At 43.5% G+C, this 12,440-nt stretch overlaps 1 protein-coding gene across 3 annotated transcripts in view; it reads right to left on the bottom strand.

The window, feature by feature from the left end:
- The window catches only part of fam219b (family with sequence similarity 219 member B), a 40,473-nt gene that overhangs the window by 26,563 nt on the left and 1,470 nt on the right, over positions 1-12,440 (bottom strand). The window contains exon 1 of one of the 3 annotated variants that reach the window (XM_038784109.1): positions 8,972-9,460. The exons of 1 other annotated variant lie outside the window; for it this stretch is intronic. In XM_038784109.1, the coding sequence (XP_038640037.1) occupies positions 8,972-9,070 (99 nt within the window). In that variant the 5' untranslated portion in view covers positions 9,071-9,460. Of the gene's footprint in view, positions 1-8,971; positions 9,461-12,440 lie in introns of those variants that run through there. One more of the 3 variants, XM_038784108.1, reaches the window with a different exon arrangement.

The following is a 12,440-nucleotide window of genomic DNA, read 5'->3' as shown; positions in this document are numbered from 1 at the left end:
AACAGGTCTGCTTAGAAATTCTAACGGTAGTGTTATATAAAAACAATGGTTTCTGCTGCTGAGCATTTAAAAAGCTTTAAATCAAAATGACGGCCATTTCATTTTATGGAAAGGAAGAGGAAATAATCGCCGTTTCATATCAAGCCTCATCAGCTGTTAAAACACCAGCTCTACCACAAGAATTCATGAACTGTTCAATCAGTATTTTACCAGGGAGAATTGAAGTTTGTTAAGTACAGCTTTCAGTATCATGTGCACAGCAGTTTCATCAACTGCAAGTCAGCACCTTCAGCCAAAGTGTCTAGGGTTTTGCCGTGCAAGGGTTGGGATTGTGAGCAGATGATATCTCGCACCTAAGACAGGTCGCAACAAAAAGGTGCAGCAGACTGGGGAGAGCACTGGAGAAATTACATAGCACGTTCTGCATGGTATGTGGGCAGTCCACTTAGTCAAAACATAACCAGCCCAAGCATGCAATTCTCTTGCTAACAACTCATGAATAATTGGTGCGCTACTGTTACAAAAATTACAGAGAACTGGGACCAAAGTGACATCATCCACGAGACTTCAGGATTGCCTCGGGGTAGGTTATGATTGAGGGAGGGTTGAATGTAGTGAAATATTGACTGGCATTTTCCCCACCGGATTTGCATTCAGTCTAGCCCAGGCAGTGGGGGCGGTTGCTTCTTCAGACTGCTGGGTGTCGCGTTCAATGAACCACACAGGCTCAGTCCATTTGCGAGTGAGTAGGGATTCAATAATGCACAAAACGAATAATCGCTGGCAGTTTTTATTTTATCCTTGCGCATTTGTTTTTAAGTAAAATTAAGGGTTACATCCAAACAGGGCAGCACGATGGCACAGTGGTTAGCACAGCTGTTTCACAGCTCCAGGTTCCCGACTTGGGTCACTGTCTGTGCGGAGTCTGCACGTTTTCCCTGTGCCTGTGTTGGTTTTCTCCGGGTGCTCCGGTTTCCTCCCACAGTCCAAAGATGTGCGAGTTAGTTAGATTGGCCATTCTAAATTGCCCAAAAGGTTAGGTGGGGGCTATTGGGTTACGGGGATAGGGTGGAGGTGTGGGCATAGATAGGGTGCTCTTTCCAAGAGCCGGGGCAGGCTCCATGGGCCAAATGGCCTCCTTCGGCACTGTAAATTCTATGAGGACAGTCAAGCGATTAACACAGCGGTGTGGGGGGCATGTTACTGGAAAATAAAAGATTGACCATTCAGAGTCCAGAATGGCGGGAACTACTGGTAAAGCTATAAATCGAACATTCAGAATTATAGAATTCTATTCATTGCGAAAGATACTCTCCATCTTTTTGTCTACAAAGCTGTCCATGGCAGTGAAGTATTATTCTAGAATGTCAAGTTTGACAGCCTCCCCGAACAGGCGCCGGAATGTGGCGACTAGGGGCTTTTCACAGTAACTTCATTTGAAGCCTACTCGTGACAATAAGCGATATTCATTTTCATTTTTTTCATTTTCCAGTTTGCAGAAAAGGTTTGACTCCCAGAAAAACTAGAGTTTTCTATATTTTTGGTCTGAAAACAAATGAAAACGTGGATGTAATTTTCACTTTCCCATTCACACCCTAAAAGGTTTATCCCTGTGAGCCTTCAGCCCATCTAGCTGCCTCCTAGTCCTTGCAGGAAACTAGCTGTGGCTAGTAAAAGGTGAATTCAGCAAGCAACATGGGCACAATTCATACCCGTACACCCCCTTCAACAGCCCAAATCGTATTCCAAGTTTAAATTGTATCCAGCTTGCACCGCATCCTGCTCACCCATCATTCCCTGTTCCCGCTGCCTTGTTCAAAATTTGGAAGAATGTGGAGCTCGCTACCACAGGGCGTGGTTGAAGCAAACAGTAAAGATACAGTTAAGGGGCGACTGGACAAGTATCTCATTGAAACTTACAGAATACTGAGAGGCCTAGATAGGAGTGGATGTTCCCACTCGTAGGAGAGACTAGAACCCAAGGGCACAACCTCAGACTGAGGGGATGATCCTTTAAAAGAGATGAGGAGGAAAGTATATGAGGGAGAAGAGAATCGTGGGTTACGATGATAGATTTAGATGAGAATAGATGGGAGGAGACTCAATGGAGCATAATGCTAGAAGCATGGACTAACTGGGTCGAATGCAAGCCTATGTAAATGGTGTGCATGCCTTGAGGTACATCTCTCCTCTTTTAAAACGCTCTTACAACCAATTATGGGTTGCTATATAAATGCAGGTTATTGGTGTTGGTGTGGGGCAGTTTGCCCTGAGCACAAAATGAATTGAGAGGAGCCACCAGACCTGCAGCGCTCTGTAGGAGACAAGTGATTTGAGACAACCAGGGGTGAGATGTTCCAATTTCACACCAGCTACAGTGGCTACAGAAGTGCTGCTTGAATGATCCTCAGCAGTTTATTTTAAGCCTTTAATCCTTTGCATGTTAGCAGACAAGCCAATTAACAGGAGTTTGGGAAAAAAAATTAAGATTTAACCAGCACCTTGGTGCTGATCAGCAGAACTGGGAATTTGAGGTAAAAGCAAAAAATGCTGCCAATGCAGGGAGCAGTCTCGGAAAATGTCTCGGAAATGATGCCCAAGTAAACTTTTCATCAGAAGTGAAGGATCTGCACGTTGCTCCTACATAGCAGCTTTTGAGTTTCAAAGTTCTTCACTATAGTGAAAGGAACCCTAAGTAACGGTTGGTATGAGAATGACCAAAATCAATATCCGAACGACCAGGGACATGGGGGATGAGGTGGTGCGAGGTGGTGCTTGGAGGAGAAAATGGCAGAAACAAGGATTTAAGGAGAGCATTCCAGAATTTGGGATCAAGGCTGCATTAAGTATTGCTTAAGGCTGTCACTAAGCTAGAGGCCGAGGTGCAGACGCTGCAACACATCAGGGAGGGGGGAAAGTCATTTGGATGTTTTGCAGCAGGAGGCAGACACACCGTTTTGGGTAGGGTCTTCCGACTTGCTCAGGGACAGGAGGGTGTGACTGCGAGAAAGGCAGGAAAGGGGACCCAGGTGTGCAGGTGCTTCAATCTCTGCAATTGTCAAATAGGTTTGAGATTCTCTTAGCTTGTTTGGGCGGCACGGTGGCACAGTGGTTAGCCCTGCTGCCTCACGGCGCCGAGGACTCGGGTTTGATCCCGGCCCCGGGTCACTGTCCGGGAGGAGTTTGCACATTCTCCCCGTGTTTGCGTGGGTCTCATCCCCAAACCAAAGATGTGCAGGGTAGGCGGGTTGGCCAGGCTAAATTGCCCCTTAATTGGGGGAAAAAACATTGGGTACTCTAAATTTATTTTAAAACAGCTGTTTGGATGAGAGTGGGAGCACGAGAGTGGGGGGCTGTTCCTGATCCACATACAAATTGCCGTAGGGCAAATAAGATTAGAGAATTGAATGCATGACTGAAAGACTGGTATGGGAGAAACAGGATCTGGTTCATGGCACTGGCACTAGTATTGGGGTGAGTGGGAGGAACATGGAGACAATATAAAATTCTTAAGGGTGCCTATGAGCATAGATCACTGAAGTGGCCGGACAGGCGTAACGAATATTTGATAAAGCAAATAGTATTCTGGGCTTTACATTTAGAGGCATTGAGTACCAGAGTGAGGAAGACACCTAGTTAGACCTCAGCTGAAATATTGTGTTCTGGGCGCCACACCAAAGGAAGGATGAGAACAGGTTGGAGAGAGCACAGAAGAGGTTTACAAGAATGGTCTCAGCGATAAGAAATTTAAGTTATGAGGATAAATTGCAGAGGTTGGGATTAGGGGAGATTGAACAGCTGTCCCCCTTAGTTGAAGGGTCAGGTTATGAGCAACACAAGTTTAAGATGAGGGGTGGGGAGGTTCAGGGGGGACTTGAGGAAAAATGTTTTTACCCAGAGGGTGGTGACGGTCTGGAACGCACTGCCTGGGAGGGTGGTAGAGGCGGGTTGCTTCACATCCATTAAAAAGTACCTGGATGAGCACTTGGCACGTCATAACATTCAAGGCTACGGCTCAAGTGCTGGCAAATAGGATTAGGATAGGCAGATCAGGTGCCTTCCATGCGGCGGTGCAGGCTCAATGAGTCTTTTCTGCACTGTATTTTTCTGTGAAAGAGATGTTCAAAATCATGAGGGGGCTGGGCAGAGTAGACAGGGAGAAACTGTTCCCTTTCGTAAAAGGATCAAGAACACACAAATTTAAAGCGATTTGCAAAAGAAACAAATGTGATGTGAGAGAACATATTTTCACACAGCGAGTGATTCGGGGTCCAGAACACACTGTCTGGAAGTGTAGTGGAGGCAGGTTCAAACAAGCCATTCAAAAGGACATTAGATGATTACTTGAATGGAAACAATATGCAAGGTAGGGGGAAAAAGGCAAGAGAATGGAACCAAGTCATGATACTCGTTTGGAGAGCTGGTGCAAACATGATGGGCTAAATGGCCTCCTTCAGCACCATAACAACTCTGTGATTCTGAGATCATTGGCTCGCTAATAGGAAACGGAGGATGGCCAAAATGGGTCGTTTTCAGGTTGATGGTATGTAACAAGTAGTGTGCCACAGGGATCAGCGCTGAGGCCTCAACCTTTTAATAATTCATATAAATGAAGGGACAGAAAATATGGTTGCTAAATCTGCCGATGTTACAAAGCTAGGAAGGAAAGTAAGTTGTGAAGAGGACATAAGGAGGCTACATGGAGAAATGAATAGGTTAACCGAGAGGACAAAGATGTGGCAATGTAGTACAATGTGGGAAATTCACCATTTTGGCAGGAAGAATTTATTAAAAAGCATACCAGCTAAATGGGGAAAGATTGCCGAGCTCTGCGATTCAAAGGATATGGGTGTCCTGGTGAATGGAGCACAAAATGCAGGCGCAAGTAACCAGACAAATTCATAGAAAGTTATTGTTTATTGCAAAGGGAATTACATTTTAAGGTAGGGAGGCTGTAGGCAGGAGGTTACAATCAGATCGGTCATGATCTTATTGAATGGCAGAACAGGCCCCAAGGGCTGAGTTACCTACTCCGGCTCCTAATTCATATGTTTGTATGGTCAAACGTACGACTGAGAATAGATGCAAATAATTCAGATAAGCAATCGGAGAACACTGTTTAGATTCAACTTGCACATGTACAAGCCTCATCCCACTCGAAGCACTTAACTCACAGAAGTACCGGTCACTTTAAATTCAGCAAATTAGTACCCGACCTTGGCATATTATATACAAGGTAGTGAATGCGCATTCAGGCAAAACTACTGCAAAATCATCACTGATGGATTGGCCACCGTGTCTAGCTGGTCGAAAATGATCTCCCCATTAGGTTCCTTTCTCTCCACTCTCAAATGGCCAATCTTCCAGTGGAAGTCAAAGAAAATACTTCAAGGGAAGTTTGAAGCTCCCCTGGAATAGCGCAGCAGCATTGGCATTAATGACCGGGAGGGGCTTGCTATCAATTACTCAGAATGGCGACAACTTGTTCGGCAAGCTGTGGCGCATTTTAAATAGCCAACACTGTGATGATGGTGAGGCAGTGCAATGGGAGGCAAGTGAAGAGAAGGAAGCAAACCCTCCACTCTGGATCACAATGCCTCTCAGAATGTCCTGCCTCCTGCATCCAAAGGTACACATCTTGAGAATTGGCCTGTTTAGTCATGAAGTCTTGTGGTGGAAATGAGTGACCCTGTGATGACGACGATGACACTCAGGGATTTCCCTACTCCCTGATGTGGCACATTCCAGACTTCCTTCTGATTTAGCATCAGGAACTATAATTTGGTAGCAAGACCAGAAGCAATATTAAAACTTTTGGTGGCATTTTAAGCAGGTTATGCAACAATGAATTGTTGTGTGATGACAGATACATTAACATTTATATATAGGAGGAAATGAATGTCAAAGTTTATAACATTGCAAGGGTCCAATTGAGGGGTTCAGATATAGGGTCCAACTGAGGGCTATCAGCCATTAATCAATCAATGCTCATCTCAAGTTACATTTTGTTATATGGACGAGTCACAGTTCATCTTTAGGAAAAACTGAAGCAATTGTTTTCAGTTGTTGCTCCAAACTCCGTTCCCTAGATAACAACTCCATCCTTCACCCTGGCAAATCTTTGAGACTAAGCCAGTCGGTTCACAATATTGGTGTTACATTTGATCCAGAGATGAGCTTCCAGCAACATACACGTGCCATTGCAATTGCAAACTGGTCAATGCCCTTCTCTCAGCTCATATGCAGTTGAAACCCTCACTCATGCCTTTGTTATCTCCAGACTCAACTATTCCAGTGCTCTCCTGACTGGTCTCCCATATTCTGCACTTTGCAAGCTTCAGGTCATCCAAAACTCTGTCCTAACTCACAGCAAGTCCTGTTGGCTATCTCCCCCACCAATCCTCACTGACCTAGACTGCCTCTCATTTTAAAATCCCTCTGTGGTCCCTTATCCTGCCCCATCTCTGTAATCTCCTCCAACCCCACAACCTCAGAGATATCTACACTCGTCTAATTCTGGCCTCTTGAACATTCCTGATTTTATTTGTCCCACAATTGATGTCTTTGCTTTCAATTGTCTCGGCCTTCACCTCTGGGATACCCTCGCTACACATCTCTCTATCTCTCCCCATTTAGGACACTCCTTGAAAACTACTTCTTTCATACAGTCTTTGGTCATCTTACCGAATATTTTCTTATGTAGTTTGGTGTCATATTTTGTTTTCTAACAATCCTGGTGAAGCACTTTGGGATGCTATATAAATAGAAGCGGTTGTTAAGTCTAAACACAAGGTGACAAATGTTGTGATCCATTTTCTGAAGGCGAGGCTTTATCTTTCCAATTTCTTGCCTCCAGACCAAGAATAATATATTATTGGTGGCTGCAGTTCCACAAGCACCAGATATTTACCATTTGTCATTCTAGTCCAAGAGGAGGCCATTCAACCCGTCTTGCCTGTGCCAGCTCTTTTCAAGAACTATCTAATTAGGGCCACTCGTTTGCAAAAGCCTCCCCTTTTGAGTATTTACCTATTTCCATACAAGTCTAGAAAACTGGTCCAAACATGAGGAAAGGGGCATTTCAGCAATTATATTGTGTCTTCATCCAAATCGTATGCCTATGGGATCAGACTGACTCGTGGACATACACAAGTGCGCTCTCCTGCCCCGGTTAGCAATCAGGACAAAGAATCTGGCTGAGCTTTTCCCTCACTAACCACAATGTCCCTGCCACCAGTCCGCCTTAGGTCAATTCGCTCAATGGCCCACATTCATACAGCAGTAACTGCATATTAAAACGGGCTAATGCACCTCAGGAGACGAGAGGTGAAGAAATTGGCTCAAGGATGGGACTGAGGCACGAGTGCTGACCTCAAAGCTCAACGCAGATCAACGATCTACCTGGGGACTTCCTGGTCGGCATGTAAAGTCAAATGAGGCATTTCAGGAGAAAGATACTTCTGATATCCTACCATTTGCTAAATGGGGGGGCATTATGTATGGAATCAAATAGTCAATGCTAAATCTATGAAGCAAGTTAAAACATGTGTCTAGTTTCAATGGTGCAGAAGACATCGGCTGAAAGAATACTAGAAATGACACATTCTAGAATGAGCAGATACCAGAGATATTCCAGCTCTTCCCATTAGAGCATAGAATATTATAAGATCCCTCAGAGATGTTCGAAATTTGGCAGCATTCTGGCAAGGTAAATGGAACAAACATGATTTCCTCCGGTTCAATGGGAGAGTTAGTATCTGGAGGTGGATTGGAAAACAAAATCTACAGATTGTGGACACCAATAACTGGCATTTCTGCGCCACTTTTAACAGAATAAACTGTCTCAAGTAGAGTAAAATGTTATCAAAGTAAACCTGGCACCGAGTCACAAAGAAATATTAAGACAGGCGACCAAAGCAGTGGAGAAAGGGGTAGAGAGGCCGAGAGGTTTGAGGAGGAATTTGCAGAGCTTAAAGCCAAGGCCACTGTAGGCACAGGCTGCAGTAGAGAGATGAAAATCAGGGATAAGCAAGGGACCAGAACTGGAGATACACAGCGACTTTAGACATTGCATTTATCATAGCCGATGCATTTATCATAGCTCATACATTTATATGTGACCCACGAGGATCCATGCTAATCATCACAAAAAGCAAAAGATTTTGCCACTTTTGATGTGCAGAGGGAACCACCGCCTGTCACAAATCATCCATTTCCACAAATGAATAGATTGGTTACCATAAAAACACTAACACTTGGAGCATAAATGTCAACATAAGCCAGTTAGTTCAAATGGTCTGTTTCTGTGGCTTAGGTTCAACACACCACCATGTCACTGACACACCTTCACATTATGTAGGCACGCAAAGCCAATTTGCAGCAACTTAGAACCACATAGCGCCCCAGGCCATTTCGTCCACAGTGCCTGCACTAATTCTGAGAATTTCAACTGCTTCTGAAAGAAACATTAATGTCTCAAAGTGTCCTCGCAAAAGAAAACAAATTGGACATTTAGGAAACTTTAAATCGGAAATGTACTTTAAGTTGCACGTGATTAAAATTGTGATTGTAAAATTTGCCTTCAGGAACAGGAGGAAGCCATTTAAACCCCCCCCCCCCCCCAGTCTGTTCTCCTACTCAATGGGATCATGGCTGATCTGTGACCCAAATCCTTTGCCCCCATATCCCTCAATACCTTAAGCCAACAAAAATCTGTTATTCTCAGATTTACAGCATGCAACTGGTCTTGTATCGATTACCATTAGTGGCAGAGTTAAAAATTTCTACCACCCTTTGTGTGCAGAAGTATCCCCCGAAAGGTCTGGTTCATATTTATCTAAGCCCCTAGTGCTAGATAAACATAGCTGATACTACCATCACAACCCGCATTTTAAAATCTATATCGCGATAGTCAATGATTAGCTTTCAGTGCTTTCTAAGGGTGTAGCTTCCTCCTTGAATTTAGACTTACTTCACAGCTTAATATTAATTTGTTCTTTCTCAGCGATGGAACGTGCAATGTCCTTCCCACCTTCTCCTCGACAACAACCGACAGGCTGTTCAAATCCATGCAGGGTGTCACCCAATGGCCACCACTGGACTTAGTCCCTCATCTCGCCTGCAGCTTTCAATCTTGGCGGTCTCCTGGATCATGGGTTTTCATTCTTCACCAAGCCAAAGGTCCAATTAATTGGCACCAGCAGGAGACAGAGTGGTAATGTCACTGGACTAGTGATCCAGAGGCCCAGGCTCTGGTGACAGGGGTCAAAATCCCACCGTAGCAATTGGTGAATTTCAAATTCAATTAATAAAAATCTGGAATATAAAGCTAGTCTCAGTAATGGTGACCATGAAGCGATCACCGATTGTTGTAAAGACTCATCTGGATCAAAACTGCCCTTTAGGGAAGGAGACCCCACAGGAACAAGAGCAGGCCACGCAGCCTGTCGAGCCTGCTCCGCCATTCAATGAGATCATGGCTGATCTGTGGCTTAACTCCATATACCTGCTTTGACCCATATCCCTTAATACCTTTACGTAACAAAATTTTATCTATCTCAGATTTAAAATTAACAACTGATCTAGCTTCAACTGCTATTTGTGGGAGAGTTCCAAATCTCAACCACCCTTTTGAGTGAGGATGTTCTTCCGAACATCTCTCCTGAATTGGCCCTAATTGTTAAACAATGCCGAATTCTAGAATCGCCAACCAGTGGAAACAGATTACCTTTATCGACCCTGTCTTTCCCTGTTAATATCTTGAAGATTTTGATCAGATTACCCCTCAACCCTCTAAATTCTAGAGAAACATGGGCCAATTTGTCTAATCTCTCCTCAAAACTTAACCCCTAAATCAGGTATCATTTTTGTAAACCTACGTTGCACTCCCTCCAAGGCCAAAATATCCTTCCTACAGTGCGGTGCCCAGAACTGCTCACAGTGACTCCAAGTGGGGTCTAAGTGGGGTTTTGTATATTTGCAGCATAATGTTGGTGCCTTTATACTCCAGCTCTCTAGATATAAAGGCCAGCACTTTATTAGCCTTCTTGATTACGATACCTGTTTGTGACATTTTAAAGTTCTATGCACCTGAATCCCCAGTTCACTTTGGGCTTCCATTGAATTTAGTTTCATACCATCTATAAACTACCCTCATCTATCCATGTTTGGTCCAAAATGAATAACCTCACACTTACTTCAATTGAAATCCATCTGGCACAGTTTTGCCCATTCACCTAGTCTATCAATATCCCTTTGTAATTTTATGCTGTCATCTACACTGTCTACAAACATTGTGTACTGGCAGCAAATTTGAATATCTGACTTTCTATGTCATTATCCAAGTAGTTCATGAATAATGTGAACAATTGAGGTTCCTTTATCAAATGCTTTCTGGAAGCCCATATAAACAACATCTATAGACATTCCCCTGTCCATTATCTTAGTCACCTCTTCAAAAAACTATTCATGAGGTATGTCAGGTATGGCCCACCTGTCATGAATCCATGTTGGCTCTCCCTGATTAACTGAAAATTTGAGGTGTTCAGTTACCCTATCCTTGATTATAGACTCCAACAATTTCCCCACCACAGATGTTAGACTAACTGGTCTGTAATTCCCCGATTTTCCTCTTTCACCCTTGTTAAAAAGAGTGACATGAACAATTTTCCAATCCAGGGGGACGACTCCTGAATCGGGGGAACTCTGATTACAGCAAGGGCATCTACAATGTGCTCCCCTACTCCCTTAAATATCCTTGGATGGAAACTGTCAAGTCCTGGGGATTTGTCACTCTTTAGTTCCATTAATTTCCTTATTATCGATGTTTTGCTGACGTTAATTTTATTTAGTCCCTGATCCACCATTCATGTCCTCGGGATGTCCGGTAAGCTAGCCTCCTTTTCTACTGTAAATATTGAGACAAAGTAATTATTCAACATGTCTGCCATTTCCCCATAGTCATTGACAACAATATCCCAACTTTCAGTCTTTAATAGCCAACTTCGCTCATGATCTCCCGCTTTCCCTTTGTGTAATTACAAACCTTCATGGCGGCACAGTGGTTAACAGTTGATGGGTAATCTGATCGAAGTCTTGAAGAGCAAGGTATTAACAGGGAAAGACAGGGTAGATAAAGATAAACTGTTTCCACCGGTTGGAGATTTTAGAACTCAGGGCATAGTTTAAAGATTAGGGTCAGACCGTTCAAGAGAAATGTTGGAGAGAACGTCTTCACTCAAAAGATGGTAGAGGTTTGGAACTCACTCCCACTGTAGCACAGTGGTTAGCACTGCTGCCTCATGGCGCCGCGGTCCCATGTTCGATGCCAGTCCTGGGTCACTGTCTGTGTGGGGTTTGCACAATCTCCAGTGTTTGCATGGGTTCCACCACCAAAACCCAAAGATGTGCAGGCTAGGTGGATTTCACCACACTAAATTGCCTCTTAATTGGAAAAAAAAAAGAATTGGGTACTTTAAATTTATTTTTAAAATGTAATTATAAAACTTCTTATTGATTTTGATTTCCCTACAAGTTTCCTTTCATAATCTCATTTAGTCGCTCTTCTAAGATGCTGTCTGGTTCTTTGCTGGTCTTTCTATCTTTCCCATTCGGTAGGATCTGAGAGTTTTTTGCATTTTTGTTAACCCTGTCTTTTAATTTTATACCATCCCTTATCTCTTTAGTCCTCCATGGCTGTTTCTTTCTATGAAGTGGAGCTTTTCCCTCTCAGGGGTATAAACTAGTTCTGTGTCACGCTAAACATTTCTTTAAAACATCTTCCACTGTCTTTCAGTTGTTTTACCATTCATAGATTTTCCCAGCTTACTGTGGACAGTCCCCGTCTCGTCTCATTAAAGTCGACCTCACCTACATCTAAACTTCCAGTAGCTGATAGGTTTTTCACTTTCAAACATTACATTGAACGTGATCATGTTATGATCGCTATTTGATAAATGTTCACCCACAATTAGGTTACTAATAAAATCTAGTCCGGCTCATGACTGAATCCAACATTACTTGGCCCCTTGTTGCATCCAAGGCATATTACTGTAGGAAATTATACCTGACATGATCCATAAATTCTCGACCTTTCTGACAGGTGATTGACTTCCTCTCCCAATCTATGTTAAAATTAAAACCCCCATTTAACACTTTGCGACACACTTACCTAATTTGTGCATTTATACAATCTTGCACTTCCGAGCTGCAACCAGGGGGGTCTACGCATGACAACTAATTCAGTTTTACTTCCTTTACTGTTCCTTAGTTCCACCCACAAGGTCGCCACTGGATACTTTCCCCTCATTATATCCCCTCTCACCAGTAAATTGATTCTGTTTCTAATCAGTAAGGCTCCTCCTCCTGCCGCTGCCATTCTCCCTATTCGTCCTTACAACCTGGTATATTAAATACGCAGTCTTGACCATCCCGCAGCCATG

Source organism: Scyliorhinus canicula, chromosome 24 (genome assembly GCF_902713615.1).
Source record: "Scyliorhinus canicula chromosome 24, sScyCan1.1, whole genome shotgun sequence".
Lineage (NCBI taxonomy): Eukaryota > Metazoa > Chordata > Chondrichthyes > Carcharhiniformes > Scyliorhinidae > Scyliorhinus > Scyliorhinus canicula.
Note: the sequence above shows the minus strand (reverse complement) of the source record. Positions and strands in the feature narration are given on the sequence as shown.